The 16,302-nt window shown below is 37.2% G+C and overlaps 2 protein-coding genes across 4 annotated transcripts in view; one reads left to right on the top strand and one right to left on the bottom strand.

The window, feature by feature from the left end:
- The window catches only part of LOC137273665 (E3 ubiquitin-protein ligase UBR4-like), a 130,487-nt gene extending 119,335 nt beyond the window's left edge, over positions 1–11,152 (top strand). The window contains exons 118-119 of the mRNA XM_067806458.1: positions 5,874–6,033; positions 8,693–11,152. Of these exons, the coding sequence (XP_067662559.1) occupies positions 5,874–6,033; positions 8,693–8,757 (225 nt within the window). The 3' untranslated portion in view covers positions 8,758–11,152. The remainder of the gene's footprint in view (positions 1–5,873; positions 6,034–8,692) is intronic.
- A 355-nt stretch (positions 11,153–11,507) lies between these two features.
- Positions 11,508–16,302, bottom strand: part of LOC137273664 (LIM homeobox transcription factor 1-beta-like) — a 63,003-nt gene continuing 58,208 nt past the window's right edge. Inside the window, exon 10 of one of the 3 annotated variants that reach the window (XM_067806454.1) lies at positions 11,508–15,916. In XM_067806454.1, coding sequence (XP_067662555.1) covers positions 15,717–15,916 — 200 coding nt within the window. In that variant the 3' untranslated portion in view covers positions 11,508–15,716. The remainder of the gene's footprint in view (positions 15,917–16,302) is intronic. The other 2 variants (XM_067806457.1, XM_067806456.1) reach the window with 2 other exon arrangements.

The raw sequence follows: 16,302 nt of genomic DNA, 5'->3' as shown, positions 1-16,302 counted from the left end.
AGGGTGGTGGCATCTACTAATGTCTACAGGGACACATAGCTACAGTCTTAAATAAACAATTTTACGCACCAGTGGTCACAAATTATACAGCATCTACCCTTTCACTGAAGTGGTAGGTCCCACTTCATTGTGCACTAATCCTTATAGGGAATACAAAACACAGACTTTAAGTGACATTTTATAAGGTTTAATCATACATCACTTTCATTTCTTCACACAAACTTACATTACATATTATTAAATTATTAATTGTGATTAAATGATGTAACATTCTAAGTCATATATTAAGATGAATCAGCGTGAATTATTTACATATGTACAAATATACAAATGTACATTTCTGAAGCCATTCAACATGTTTGTGTCATTTATGCTAACTTAATCAAGTGTCCTGCAGCTGAGAGGAACTCTATGGGGGTCGTGAGTCCAGTTGCCAGTTTGTCCTTCAGTCTTCTTAGTCTCTCTCTTACGCGGTAGGGCTGGGTATCATGCGACATCTGCACCAGCTTGTTTCTCTCAGTTTTTGCCAACGTCTGTAGCACTTTTACAAAAGCGAAAATGTTAGAGTGAGCCCTTTGCACAGTCTTGTTGAGGTGAGAATGCCAACCCTTGAGATTGTTGTTCGCCCTTTATCCTTGCATCTTATAGTGGTTCCATATTCCGGCTCGGAACTTGGCATATGGTCTTCCACCCTGGTGCTGGTGACCTAGTAGTGGAAGGCATCTTTCTGTGCAATAGCAGGGGCGTCGTTCATGATCTCGACCCTGGTGTCTTAAACCATAGCCACTTGAAGTAGGGGAAGTGCTGCTGTTCTGCTGTTCACCCAACTGCTGACTTCAGAATCCTGCTGGTAGGCTTCACTGAAGCTGAGAGTGAACCCTCCTCCAGAGAGCCTGTGTGAAGTGAAAGTAGCAGCCACGGATATCACAGGTGGCGGAGGGGATCCTGTTTTCTGTTGTACCTTTTCACTCAGGAGATGTAGAAGAGCTGCTTGATCCTCCTGTGGATGGTTGTGTGGGGACCGATTTCAAACAAACTGTCTGACTGTGGTGCACTTACCAAGGCAGCCTCCATGAACACACTTCCAGTCTACACAGGTCTGTCGTCGGTTGTTGAGTCTGTATCTGTAGCCATCTAGTAGTATCTGCTGTCCTACTTTCTGTGATGTGAAGTACTCGACTTTCTTTGGGTTTGCCATGGTTAGGAAAGATTTTGGTTACAAGCATTTTAAAGTAATATATTTCCTGCTCAACAAGAAAAATCTCTCTCAATAAATTGAACATTTCCCTTCTCACTTTGTGTTATCCCTCAATATGTTTTCTACCCTTCAACCATGTGAGATGGAGTATAGCCTCCGCTAACTGCACTTTGTCCTCTACTCCCCTAATCTCATTGTAGACATTAGTGCACACTAACCGGTACAGTCCATGCGTGTGCAGGTAAGCGTATCGTTGTCACAACAATTTTTGTAGCTATTATTCCCTGTAGCTATTTGTCCCTGTAGGCATTAGTAGACCAAACTGTCAGAGAATGCAATCTTCAAGTCAGGATTGGTGTGCAATAGTGTCGTTTATTGGGATTTGTGAAGAGTGTCACCCTACCAGTCCCCACCAACTCCTCCAGCTTACCTAATCACCTCACCAATTCCAAAACTCACCTTCACTCCTCCAATCACCTCACCAATCCTACTCACCCTCACTCATCTAATCTTTTCACCAATGCCCACCAACGTAGCCTCACTTGCCTTATCACCTCACCATTATTTGACAATCAGCCTACTCATCCATCGGCATACTAACCTGGAGATAGGCACTTGATCCAAGTTAGAAAATCCTGATGGTCGATACCAATACGATACCAAGTTTTGTTCTGCACAAAACTTGACAAGTATATTATTAAGAATATAAAAACACACTGTATGAAATTATGAACCTGTTCCTGTTCATATCTGAATTCCACCTTGCTCTTCCAAACATTCTGTCACAGGTGATGACGATGATGTTAATAATCCCATCAATCTCTTAATCCTCCATCAGATAAAACTAAGAGTAGAAATCAGTGACCTGTCATTAATCTCCAACGTAAGACACACATTTCCTGCCCTAGTACTCGGTCAGTGGATTTAGATGACCGGACTGGGGGAGACACATTTCACTCTTTCACTGCTCAACCCCCCAAATATCTGCCTGGAATATGACCATGAGGCGCTATGGGGGACCGTGAACAGATTATCCAAACACTAATCGGGTAATACTTCTATAATCATGCTTGGTGTTGGTGTACAGATCAACCCAGGCAGTTCATTCTGACAGCACACACCTGGAAGTCATTAGCAAGGCTGCTCTGTGGATTTGTACTTACAATTGTCGTGGAGGGATTTTGTCGGCTTCTCGCGTATTCCACTCTGTGTAGATTGATAGGCCACGTCCAGTGTGTCATATTTCGGTCGTATGACAACTCAGTTATGACGAACACTTGGTAGAGCACGGCTGACAGTATCACACCTACGCATTCACTACCATGTTAGGTTAATCCCCAGTAGGCAGGCTTATGGAAAAGATGGGCTGTTTTGAAATGATAGAAATGGAAAGAAGTTTTGTCGCTAACTTCATGATTGATCATCTGCAATATGTCTGTAAAGAAATGCTATTTTGATTTCTGAGACAATATTTGCAAAATTGTTTGTTTTTTTCTTTAATATGACTTTAAGAAATGAGAACTTCTCAGGTCTTATCCAATCTGTGCATGTTTATGTCAGAAATCAATTAAGCTTAGTTTAGTTTTATGTTTGTATGATCTGTTTTCATTCATTTTATTAGAATGTGCATGTAAGAAGCTTTAACATCTCTTTTCTTTATCAATTAATGTTTATGTTTCATTACAAAATAATATAGAATGAAGACACAATCTGCAACTTTAAAGAGTTAAAATGAAAAATGAAATTTGTTTCACATAATTGAAGGTTTACTTCTTAAAATTTGTATGATGCCATGCATTTCTTTCTGGTTTTCATTTACCCAAGTGTGCTGAAAGCATATACACATATGTTGCCTACTAGTTAGTTGTGTTCGTATTTATGAACTTAAGCTTGCTCTGCCCTTGTACTGTGTGAATTTGGCCTAAACTATTATTGTTAAAGCTGGATGATAGAAGGCTGGGTTTGATTCCCCTTGTTGGTACAAAGTTTGAATCCCAGTTCTGGTGTTGAAAGCCATATCTGATATTACTAGAATATTGCTAAAAGTGACGCTACACTGGACTAACTGGTATTTTCCCATAAGACAGGCCTCCCAAAAGACAGACTGCTTAAAACAACACATTTTATGGTTGGTTGCATAAGGCTTAAAAAGAAAAAACGACTTTGAATCTTTATAATCAAGCCATATGTGATGAATTCCATATTTCACTTCTATGTCCATCACTTGTTGACCAACGAATATTGATTTTATCAAAACAGTCCACTGTCTGTGCCCCTTCAAATCATATCATGTGTTACGAGTGTGTATTTTCTGTATATTTTGTTATTAATTCAGTAATAATCATTATTGGGTCAGAACGTTTAGTGTTTTGAATAATAATTATAATGGGTAACATTTCGTATGATCAATGATCTGCATTTTTAGGATTTTGGCAGCAGGTTTGTCCGGGAATTATCTGCCCTTGACTTCCTGTTTGTATACTTCCGGGAGGTTATTTTGGGGCATTCGACGGTGTTGGCGATGACCGTAGGTGCTCATACTTTCGGGAAACAACTGAAAGTATATATAAAGGTTAGTTGCCGTGTTGTGTGGGGGGGACACAGACTGACACTTCCACATTCATTCACTGGAGTTTATCATTCTGCCTCTGCCAACGCTTCATCTCCATAGCTGTTGTCAGACCGCTCACTGTGTTACATTCTGCTCGACTGTTTCTCGCACTAAGACTTTGGTGAGTTTGCTATACTATATATTTTGTGACCCATTGCCATAGACTTTATCTCACTTGTATTGTATTTGAAATCAATATTGTTATATTGACTTGTGACTTTGTATAACTTACTGTCATTGTCTTAAGACAAGATTTGAGCATGTTAAACTTGTCTTTCTTCTGTTTTGCTGGTTCACAGGGGTTTTTCTTACATTGTTTGTCACGGTAAATTCTTAACCGTAACACATGTGAATATTTTATTCATATTTACATATATACTTATATGTTCACAGTATCACTTTTTGTGTTTCTTTTAGAGTAACATTCTGTTCACTTCTGTTACAATACTGTGTAGTGACTCTGGGTCAGCTCATGAATTAGATATGGATGGGCAGCATGGTTCAGCTAATTAGTGTATTTATTGGGTCTGTATATTTTTTTAAGTCAGTCTTGTGGACTCACTGACTGTTGTTTAATCACTAGGGGATTGAATGCTTTGACCTTAAATACTTACAGTTATATATGTCTTTGTATGCTATTCAACTGTAAGTCATTTAACTTTACTCAAGGTGTATCCATATTATTTTTAACCCTAGGTCAAAGTGTATCTATGTTACATAATAACCCCAGATCAAGGAGTGTCCATATTACATTTAACCCTGGGTCAAAGAGTGTCTTTATTACATACATTTGACCCTGGGTCAAGGTGTATCTATATTACATTTCACCCTGGGTCAAGGTGCACCTGTACTACATATAACCCAGGATCAAGGTTTGTCCATATTACATTTAACCCTGGGTCAAGGTGTATCTATTTTACATTTAACCCTGGGTCAAGGTGGGTGTGCCTGAACTACATATAACCCTAGGTCAAGGTTTGCCCATATTACATTTAACCCTGGGTCAAAGTGTATTTGGTCAGTGTGTGTCATTTTTTATGACTGATAACTCTAGTTAGATAGGTTTGTGTTCTGAAGATAACACTAGAGACGGTGGAGTAGCTTAGGGGTTAAATCCTTTACTTGTAATGCCAAAGAGCTTGGTTCAACTTGTGAAGCAATTTCTGGTGTCCCTCCTGTGATATTGCTGGAATATTGCTAAAAGTGACGTAAAACCACCCTCCCTCACTGAAGCTGACTCACCCTGATATTACTGATACATTGTTAAAATCGTCATGAAAACTCACACAGTGCACACAACAGCATGCTCACCGTGGAACAGTGATTTCTGTTTCATAGAGAATTCTGGCAGCTATGAAGTGACAATGAAATCATGGCTTCATGGACCAGCTGTTTAAACTTCATGATGCGGCTATTGAATGTTTGGATTTTTCAAACTTTCCTGTGTTGCTTCCATTGTCTGAGACTTAATGATTGGAGATAAATGTATGACACATATGGTATTTATTTCATTCAGTGACTTGCATCCATTGTGGGAAGGTTGGGATTATTTTTAATTGTTGTATTAGAAAGAATAGTACTGTATCCATTGTATAGGAGTCAGCTTTCTTGTATTCAGTCTACAATGTATTAGACAATCAGTTCTGTTGTATAGTAAACTAAAAGTAGTTGCATGAAGATATCGTTTGTAGCATCTAGTTTGATGTAAAAGCATTGATTACTATGAAGGTAGCATTTGTGAAGTCATCAATAACTTAATGATAGATTGATGAAAATGTTTTGGTGTCCAGTTACTAATATTTGTGAGGATTAGGCCTGTGCCATCTGATTTTAAAAAGTTATAAGTTTAACTGTTTTCTCCAAGTTTGAAAGAATGAGAAGTTTAGTTGTATGCCACTTTTAGCAATTTCATGGTGGGAGACACCAGAAATGAGTTTCTCACATCTTGCCTAACACAGTCATTGTCTTTTTTGCAGAAAGTGACCATCAACCCAAACTCAGTTGTCTCTATTGCAGAAAGTGATCATCAACAAAACCCAAACTCAATCGTTGTCTCTGTTGCAGAAAGTGACCATCAACACTGACAGCTCATGGAGCAACTCTCTGGCAGAGTACATCCGGAACAATGACAAGCCAGTGCTGGAAGGTTGTGACAAGATCATTCGTCTCTACGAAGGGGAGATGCTACCATGTGAATCCCTGGCCGAGTTCTGTGATGTCATTGGTATGTGCATCATCTTCAGTCTGCTTTAGGATCATGTGTGGAGTGTTTCATGTTAGTGAAGGTCAATAGTGACAACCCAAGTCATCTGCAGATAGCAGAGCCATACAATATACAGTGGACTCTGGCAATATTGGCCTCTGTAAACATCGGCATTCTGTCTACAAGGGCATAAAGTGTCAGTCGCGGCAGAAATGCACTTTGTTATCATACAGAAACATCTGTAAACATCGATTTCTGTCTACTCTGGATATCGGCATTGTTTTTCAGTCCCAACAAACAAGTGGTTATGAAAACAAATCCATAAAAACCAGCACATGAAAGACGCAACCCTTTGATGCAGTTAGGTCCAAATGATGTAACAACACAATTCGCGATTACTACCCGAGATTATTCAGAAATGGGAAGTGTCAATGAGTGTCTTGTTAATTAGTGAGTGATACGTGTCCCTTACATAGAGTGATGAATAGTGGGCACTGTAACAACACATTTCCCGATATTATTCAGAAACGGGAAATGTCAACCAGTATCTTGTTAACTAGTGAGTGGTATGTGTCACATATATAGAATAATTAGAGGGTATTGAAGGTGAAATCGTATAATGTCTGTAGTGTAACAGTCAGTATTGCCAAAATGTCTCGGCCCGCAAAACGTGCAAGTTGACACTTCAACAAAAAGTGCAGCTGATAGAAGATTTTGATAAAATGCCTCGACCCACACAGAAAGCATGTGCACTCAGATTAAACACTAAGCATCTAGCCAGGAAATATGACTTCTACATCATGTGCAGAACTTGGAAAGTGCAGCTGAGGACATTGCTCTCAAGGCATCGGCACAGAAAATACAAAGCAAGATCAGTGACTTTTTTACAGTGTGAACAACCGTTCATTCCAGTCTGCCCCCTCGTGATAGGACTTTTTTGCATTACGTCACAATGTAACCGACGTCATGATGGATGTCTTGGTTTGCAGTCACATCACACAGCTAACATCACCAGTGGAAACATTATGTTTATGTTTTCCGAAGGATAAAATGCCTCATAGTTCGACTCAAAACTTAATACAGCGACACGGTCATGTTTGCAATGTTTACATTCCCACAATGCAATCGTGGAATGTTGCATGACTAGTCAGCTTCAGTTGAATGTACTGGTCTAAACTTTCGTTGGTAGTAGAAATGAGACGGTCATTTTGCCTTGTATGGTTTAAGAGAGTCACAGATGTAATTAAAATGATCTGGAGAAGATATTTAACCCGAACATAAACCTTCACCAAACTGTTCATCATTTGTTTTTCTAGTAACATTTGTCTTAACGTAGGGTGGTGACACGTCAAAAGAACGGCGCGTCAGTTAGTCCTTTGCGAGGATTCTTAATTTAGGTCACAGACACCATCGTTTGTTTTCTGCCATAGATTAATCGAAATTAGGCTTAGAAATTATTAAATACGGCATCTTAGAAAAGAAATACAGTTCGTTCTACCACCATGTATAGTGTAATATAGCACACTTTCTCCCTGAACTATTATATTGATAATACACTCGGACGTAAGCGTCCTCGTACTTTAACTATAATAGATCAGGGCGAAAGTTTGCTTTATTACACTATACATGGTGGTAGAGAGCGAACTCTATTTCTTAATTCAAACATGTTGTTAATGCTAACGAGATGCTGATGCATCATGAGGCAAACTGCCTACACCGGCACTTTGTCAAAAACCGGCATGTTTATTTGGTCCCGAGTGGTGCCGGTATTGACAGAGTCCACTGTATATAGCATTTTCTTTAGCAACCTAACCTCACAATAGTCAAATGCTTTGATATGTTTTGGAAAGCAGAGCTCAGTACTCAATACAAATTTCAACATTTTAAGAACTGGCCACAAACAGTTTTTGATGGCCAAATGAGCTGATAGTTTAAAAACTCATAATTTAGTGCAAATGCAACTGTTTAAATTATAGTGGTATTGCCAAAATAAATTATTTGTTGTCTGAAAGGTACAGTTGGAATTATATATTTTAATATCTTGCGATAACGTTTGACTATAGGAAACACATATCAACATGACACAGACATTTATGAACATCTAGTTCACTTTGTGCATAGTATGATTTGTAGAATATTTGAGTATTCAGAAATGAGAATGTCAAAATGAAAAGGACAAGGGCCCAATCTCAATTAAAAACACTCATTAGCTTGACTTAGTAAAGAACTATCATCAATTTTGAATATGAAGAAAAAATATTTTCAAACTGTTATTCTTTAATTCCAAGGGCCATAGGCAGAAAAAAAATCATGGTTGGCTTAAAGGCTGTATACTATTGGGTATCCATTAGGGCTGGGGTGGGTAGCCCAAATACCCAGGATGGGTGGGTAGTGAGTTGGACCCGGGTACCCGTATCAGTACCCGAACCCATTATGATTTTGTGACTAATAGATAAAACAGTGTACAATGTTATGCTTTCATGATTAAAAGGTTCTATTTTCTTTGAAGATTAAGACATAATTTGCAGTCACTTCTTTGGAACATATTTGATGGTTAAGATTTTGGAAAAGTCAGAATTGTAGCCTCCAAGCAGCAGGATATATTGCCATTTCTTGCAATATTCTCGAATGTGCTGTACATCACTAATGCTGTTTTTCTGGGGTTTTTTTATTTTAACAGGGATGCTTGATGAGGTCCCTAACCCAGAGGAATTTCAGAAGGAGCTCTTCGCTTCTCTGCCCTGAATCCACACATAATGGTGTCACCAATACAGTCAGCAGCCTTGTTGTAGCGCCTGCTGCTGCTGCATGTCACTCACTGCGATGTGAGGAAGCTGTTGATGTTGTCACCTACAGAGATGTTTCCTTCAAGTCAATGATTCTCACCTGGTTCTCACCTTGTCAGCCATACATGTTTAAATTTTCTTGTGTCCTACACTGTATTGCACTGTTTTTCTATTGATATTATGTAAGTTTGAGTGATTTTTAGATATAAGTTATTGGTAAAATGGTTTTCAAATATCTATCATGCTTTCTGTGCAAGTTTGGAATAATTATTTCCTTTTCATCTTTTTCAACCTATTTGAGACTTCATTGATGGGCTTTTTCTGAAGCGAATTTGTTGCCCTTATGAATTTGGTGTTTCATAAATTTCCATAAGAATTTGATAAATAGAATTATTGTTGCTTAGGCCAGACCAATGTTATTTCTTGTTTTACGGATTTTTGTCCTCTTAAAACCTTAGAATATAAATATAGTTTCCAGTCAAAGTAATACTCCTTCTAAATGCTCAAAGTGTTTTACTTTTGGCAATGTATGAAGTAAAAATGGGTCAAAAAACAACCTAAAAAGCATTTTCTTGTGAGTTTACATTTTGATAAAAACATTAGGATTTTATTTTTTGAGTGGAAAAAATTAATTTTTTTTCTTCTTATTTTTGAAAAAATACGGCATGGAGATCTGTAAAACAAGAATTTTTTTTTGGAGAATTCTTATCAGCTAGCAGTATGTCAGATATCCTGTAAAACCTTCTAGGAACATCATTGCTGGTCTCTCTTCATGAATCTGCAGCACAGCATTGAGACCATTCCCATGGCCACAGGTTTTTAATGTTTTGGTAAAGAGATCTTGGCTGGTCAGTAAGCTAGTGTAAATCAATATATTCTTTATGTTGCAGGCAGATTGTCAAGTCAGTCATTTTGTGAAATTTCTCTATATATCTTTATCTACAAAAGTGGATCACAATGTCAACATCACTTATTGTCACTGACAGTTAGAACTATTGCACTTCAATTGCAAGCGACTGTTGCACTTCAACTTGGCTTTGAAGCATTTACACCAGTTTGTTTCACACTTGCTGTGTCCAGAGCAACCACACCTCACAAAGTTCCACATAAGGATGAAGTGACATTTCATGAAATGGCCCGAAGTATATTGATTGTTGTGACACAAATTGATGCGAAATGGCTGATCTTCTCATTTATTTCATGAAATGAGTGATTTTACAATCTGACTGTAACATATATGTAAAACTGGTGTTCTGTAAGTGGGGAAGACTAAACGATGAATCAGTTAAAATGAAAGATGTTAAATATTTTTCCAGTGAGAGGAATATGATCTTAAGTATCAGAAGACACAAAGATTTGGATGTTTGACAGCAGCTCTAGAAAAATATACAGATACACTTTTCAGATGATTTTTATTGTAATATATCTTCTGCATTCCAGTATATTTCCTACGAAGAAATATGACAAGTTTTGCAAAAATTGTGTTGTAAAACATCTACACTGAAATGCTTTCACAAATAATGTTTAAGGATAAACACAGTATCAATGTATAAATTATTTTTCTCTCCCTTATCACTTCTGTATCCATGACTACAAAATGGTAATGACTAATGCTGACATTTAACTATTTCTGTATCTTGGGTCAGGATGTTTAGTGTTGATTATTGCCAACCACTTCACCTCCCAATATATCACTGTGATTCAGATACCTTTGTCACAGTATATTACAATATACATTTTTTGTCAATACACAGCCCTGGCTGAGAATATTTACAGTCCATTTAAATAAGTGTTATTAGGAAAGTTAGTTTCCTTAGCTTTTTGTACTGACATTAATTTCTTTAATAATACAGTAATTTTGAGCTTTCATCAGTCTGGTCTGAACCAAACAATAAATATGTGTGGCCTTGTATTGGTTTGAAGCCAGTGCTTACAGTAAAACAATCGCATGTATTGCCCCTTCCGCTTAATCTTCACCGTAATTTTCTGCTGCACTTTTTTTGTTCACGCTACATCCATAAAATCCCTTTAACATATTTTATTTGACAATAGGTTTTAGATAAATTTGCTAAAGTGAAAAAATGCAAATTAAAGATTTACTTGATTTGTGTGTAAAATTTTAAAATAAGACCATCTATCTTATTAAGTCTTTTAGTATGTTTCCCCAAATGAGAACATCTTGAGTGGTTAGAATCCTGAATTCACCTCTGTGAAGTAATATTAAATTTGGTCAATGCACAGAAATAGTAGTGATTATTATCAACAGGAATTCTCCCTTTATCAAAACAGTTAATAATTTATGCGAACTCGGTGTGGTAACATTTTGCTACATAATAAATGCTTAAGAACAGATATTTCACTTGTTTTGTTATTTTTTGGGCTTCCATGTCTGTTTCATTAATTCAATGGATAAAATTCAAATGTATCCAGATCTTGAGACTGGCATTGGATACCTCGTCTGGGTCAAGGAAAGTAATGTCACATACATTGGTAGTATGTTTGCGTACCCAAGTCTTGAGACCAGTAGTGAGTGTCAAAGCTGGGTCAGGTGAAAGGGTCTTTTCCCAGCCCTATCTTGAAGGACTTTATACCAGCATGAACTCTTCATGACATTTTAACTCGTTTTGCTGACTGCAGCACAAGCAAGCAACTTCGTGTGATCATGGCTTCTATATATTCCAGTAGTAATATTGAAAACAAGACAAAAAATAACTGAAATGAGGTTTTATTCATTCATTATTAACCAAGATGACATTTAGGAACTGATGAGTACGACAGATCATCACAACAGATTAAACAAATGTAAGGTATCTTTGTAGTCACTGGGAAGCACCATCCCCAGCCCAAGTACGTACAGGATGGAGTTGAATAAAACCTTTAAACAGATCATCACAAAAGCTTAAACATCATTCGTCTGTAAGAGAATCATTCCATATAACAATACTCATGCTAAGATGATCTCAAGACCCATACTTTAATGAAGCCATACCACAGCTGTAGCTCTAGGATCAGTTTGTGGAGAGAGGCCCCGATTGCTGATATAATGAAAAGTGACACTATCATCAAAGGATATCTTTGCAAAAGAACTTTGAACAGTCAATGTTCAGCATATATTTTTGGCCAAAAAATATCTGCGATTCATGGCTTCAAAAAGACTTAACTAAGAATTGAGATCCCAACCAATCCAGGTGTCTGGTGAATGACGTACACCTGTAATATTCCCATCACGAAACCCACAGAATTATGCATCCCACCCCGTACTCCATTCCAAAGGAACCTCTGGATTGGTTCATTAAAATTAAATCTATAGTTCAGATGTGAAACATTTCTGCCATATTGTCAACATTTGGTTTTATTGGGTATGAAGAATATACTTGGAACTATGCCTGCCCAAACAGGATGTACAATCTAAGTGTCACATAATTTTTCATTTACATATTCACATTTTCCTGGACCAAGTTTGTTTCAACCTTTTTCTTCCTTCTATCTGGTATAAATCAAGTACATGATGTAGCTGTTCAGGAGAAACAAAATACTAACATGCCAGAAATATACCAATAATAGGTGGTGTGCATTGTACTTAGGTGTGAATCTACATAAGAAATGTGGCATGTACGACAAAGCAAATGAAATAATTTTGTACACTTAAGATAACATCACTTTTAAAAGACAGGAGGACAATGAATACAGATCAAATTGAAAATAGACCTATCGATATACACTCCTGGCCACAAACCTAGGTTTCATGCAACGAATAAGAATTTCAAGGATATCCAACTGAAAGGTTTACAGAACTTGAATACAATCAATACAGACTAACATGCCAACTGTGCATAATTACAGTGACTGAGTTTAGTTTTACTCTGCTTTTAGCAACATTCCTTTAATATCATGGCGGGGGGACTCCAGAAATAAGTTTCACATATTATACCCATGTCAGCAATCGAACGTAGATCTTTGGCTTTACTAGCAAAAACTTTAACCACTAGACTACCCCACCACACCCTAAAGTTAAGGTTTCCCAGTCACATGTGTAGGTATTTTGTTGCACTAACAATCTGATTATGATTTCATTGTATTCAGCCCATGAATCAGCAGCTCTTCTCTAGTCTTCTCTAATCGAACAGATGGGTGTTGTCTAACCCTAGTGATATTCTCTATCATAGCCCCTTTCCTGATCTATCAAATATCTGCCAAAGAAATAAATAAAACACTATGTATACAAACAGTAACAAATAAACAAGATCATAGACCTGTAACAATACAATAAATATATGTTCTGAAAGGATTTTTAAAAATATGGTATCCGAGAAATGGTACATTCTTGAAACTTCTGTGCAACTCCACTTCAGCAACAGCTGCTCTTGATGGACAAGATGTTTTCGTGGATTTCTAGTGTAGTCACAACCATTTTTTTCACAATATCATATTTTATCTGATATCAATGCTGACCGAGGGTCCAGTTTGAGACCAACATAAGGAAATGTAGTATAATACTTTAGAGGATATTTACAGCATGCATATGGACAAGATGTTTTTAGAAGCTATCAAACTTTTGTGTTCAAGCTAAAACCAATTCTCACAAGCGAGTGGGTTTGGTCTTATGCCATTTTTAGCAATATTCTAGCAACATCATGGGAGAGAACCTCAGAAATGGGACTCACACTGTGCACCCATGTGGGGAATCGAACCCACATCCTCAGTGTGACAAGCGAATGCATTGATCACTCGGCTAAGCCACAACCTCCAAGAATGACATGAATTACCAAATTTGTGATGATCTTCTAATCTCCATATCAAGTGCTCTGTTTCGTTTACATTTGAGATAAATATCAGACATATAGTGGGCAGGAAGTCCACAAAAATTTCATGATTGTCTTGTGTAACAATGTGTGAACTGCCCAAGGCAATCTAACAATTTAGATGATCTCTAGTCAAAAATGAAAGATAAATTGTGGCAATAAGTGATTGAATTTTATAATAAATAGACACTGTTTGGGGTCACTTGTGTGTGCAAGTAGAATTTGTCTCTGAACAAATACTTGTTGAATAAGTTAGTTGACCTAATGCTACTAAAAACATGATTTGGGATGTAGAAGTATGACAGGTTGCAAATATTTAACACAAAAATAACTAGCAAATGGAAACACACCAAGGATCATTATCAGAGCAAATTTAGTCTTCAAATAATCTGTAGATCCTGGCATGGCCAAGGAACATAACTCACAAACTTGCACTGCTAAAGCACTGATATTGATCAACACAACCTGAGTGTTTTATCTTCGAAAAAAGGAAAGAATTTAAGCAAATCCAAACTGAAACAAGTTCAGTCTTTTAATTGGGTAACTGAACTCCTACTCAGTCCAGCAATGATGTGGTATACTATCGAAATCCTCCTACCAGGAACCCAGGACAAACACGAGAAACATGCACACACTACAACACTTACTATGTACATTCCTCTCTGCCATATATTGCACTATTAACATACAAACATATCAATAAATTCACAAATTACTGGTAAAATGCAAGCACAAGGGTTCTTAATCAGAATCATAGCACTATCTGCAAAAGGGTTTAATTGCTAAAGTTTTCAAATGTCATGCCACTGCAGTATTCAACATCTCAGGCACTATGAGAACATCATTGTTTGAGATTCTGCATAGTGTGATGTCAACGGTCAGTTAACATCTTGGCACAGCTATCAGAAAGGAAAATGACTTTAAACTGAGACTAAGGTTCTCAAAAACATTTTGAGGATCACCATGGTGAAAATCTACAAAGCATTCGTAGGGTTAGGAGCAATCAAAAGTTCATCATAGACTTGCGAATATCGTTGTGCTGCGAACGCTTTGTGGATCATCTGCCACAGTTTTTAATACAACTTTAGTCAATTTGTCATGAAGTCAGAAAGTTAGTATTTGTAACAACTGCATCACTTGTTATTCTTGGTTCTAGATAATATTCTAGAATACTAAATGCACTAAAAATTAAAAACTGTCCATATTTCAACGCATCTAAATATTTATAGTTCCGTGAAAAAATTAACAGAAGTAGAGTAGACTTGATACTTCCTTCAAACCCTGTAGCCATGTACTAGATAGTTTGGTTGCACTTATCATTTCCTGAATTGACATCTCTGTCATTGTAGAAACAGTACATGCTGAAAAGAACTCCTTCAGACAATAGTGATGATTCTTTTTGGTATTGAATTTGAGGTGGGTGTATACACTTTGGAACTTGAGCTCTACCAAGGCTATCATCTATCGTTTAATTCATTAATAATCATAAATCAGCTACAACTTTTGTCTTGAATACCTAAAGAATAAGAAATGAAATCATTACTGATAAACTAAATGACTAGGTGATTAGGAAAAAGAAGTTGAATGGTTGATCCGGACTTTAATCTTATCTTTTAATTCAGTATAGATTAAACACATCTCTGTGTTTAAGTTTCATAGTTAAAAATGAATATACATAAAAACTATTCAAATTTGAGACATCCTTGTAAAAGCACTGCCATTACTTATAACTAATCCAAGTAGATATTCCTCAAAAAATGTTTACTTGTCTAAGCAGTCTGTTAAATGATACTGTATGTTGTTGTTAGTAGATGTAGTATGTTCTGTTCCATATTTTGATAAAATGCACATGGAATGTCATAGATCTTTGGTAATCTAATAACATTATATTCACAATAATAAATAAATTATTTATTTATACAGCAATGTCATCTATACAGTGAAGTCTGTTCAGTGAATATGACACGAATCCATGCTCTGTTCATCCCACGGCTTCTCGGTGCCATTACGTGAAGTTTTTTGACACAATCTAGTTTTGACACAAGTCCTGTGTTCAACAACCCGAAGTCTTTGACACATTCCCCAGCACAACACACACACAAGGAAGAGTCCTCGTCTACTCAGCACTGAAATATGAGCTTTGCATGGAGTACAGTTTGTCTATAGGGTTGATGAGGGGGCCAGATGCTGAGATATGAGGGTGGCCTGTGCTGTCGTTCATCAGCATTTGATCAATAGCTTCAACACCATCCTCTAGTGGCATCGGTGTCTCTGGGTACATACTCTCGGGCAGTCCCTGTACTGTAAACATGCTACCTGAAACCAAAACCAGAAACATATACTCAGCAACAAAAGTAACTGCATTGTAAATACATTAGAGAACTGACATTAATATCATTTGCACCTATGGATTGACACGCATAGATACTGATGTACACACTGTAAACCCTGCTCTGACAGTGGCCAGGTAGTCTAGTGGCTAAAGTCTTCACTCCACCCAGTGAATACCCAGGTTCAATTCACTGCATGGCTACAATCTGTGGTTTTCCCTGCCATGATATTGCAAGAATATTGCTAAAAATGGTTTTTACTAAACTCACTCACTCCCAACAACCAGGTAGATACAATGTGTCAATCACATTTCTGGTGATTCTCACTATGATACTGTAGGGGTATTGCAAAAGGTGGAGAGATACCATGGT

This window comes from Haliotis asinina, chromosome 2 (genome assembly GCF_037392515.1).
Source record: "Haliotis asinina isolate JCU_RB_2024 chromosome 2, JCU_Hal_asi_v2, whole genome shotgun sequence".
Lineage (NCBI taxonomy): Eukaryota > Metazoa > Mollusca > Gastropoda > Lepetellida > Haliotidae > Haliotis > Haliotis asinina.
Note: the sequence above shows the minus strand (reverse complement) of the source record. Positions and strands in the feature narration are given on the sequence as shown.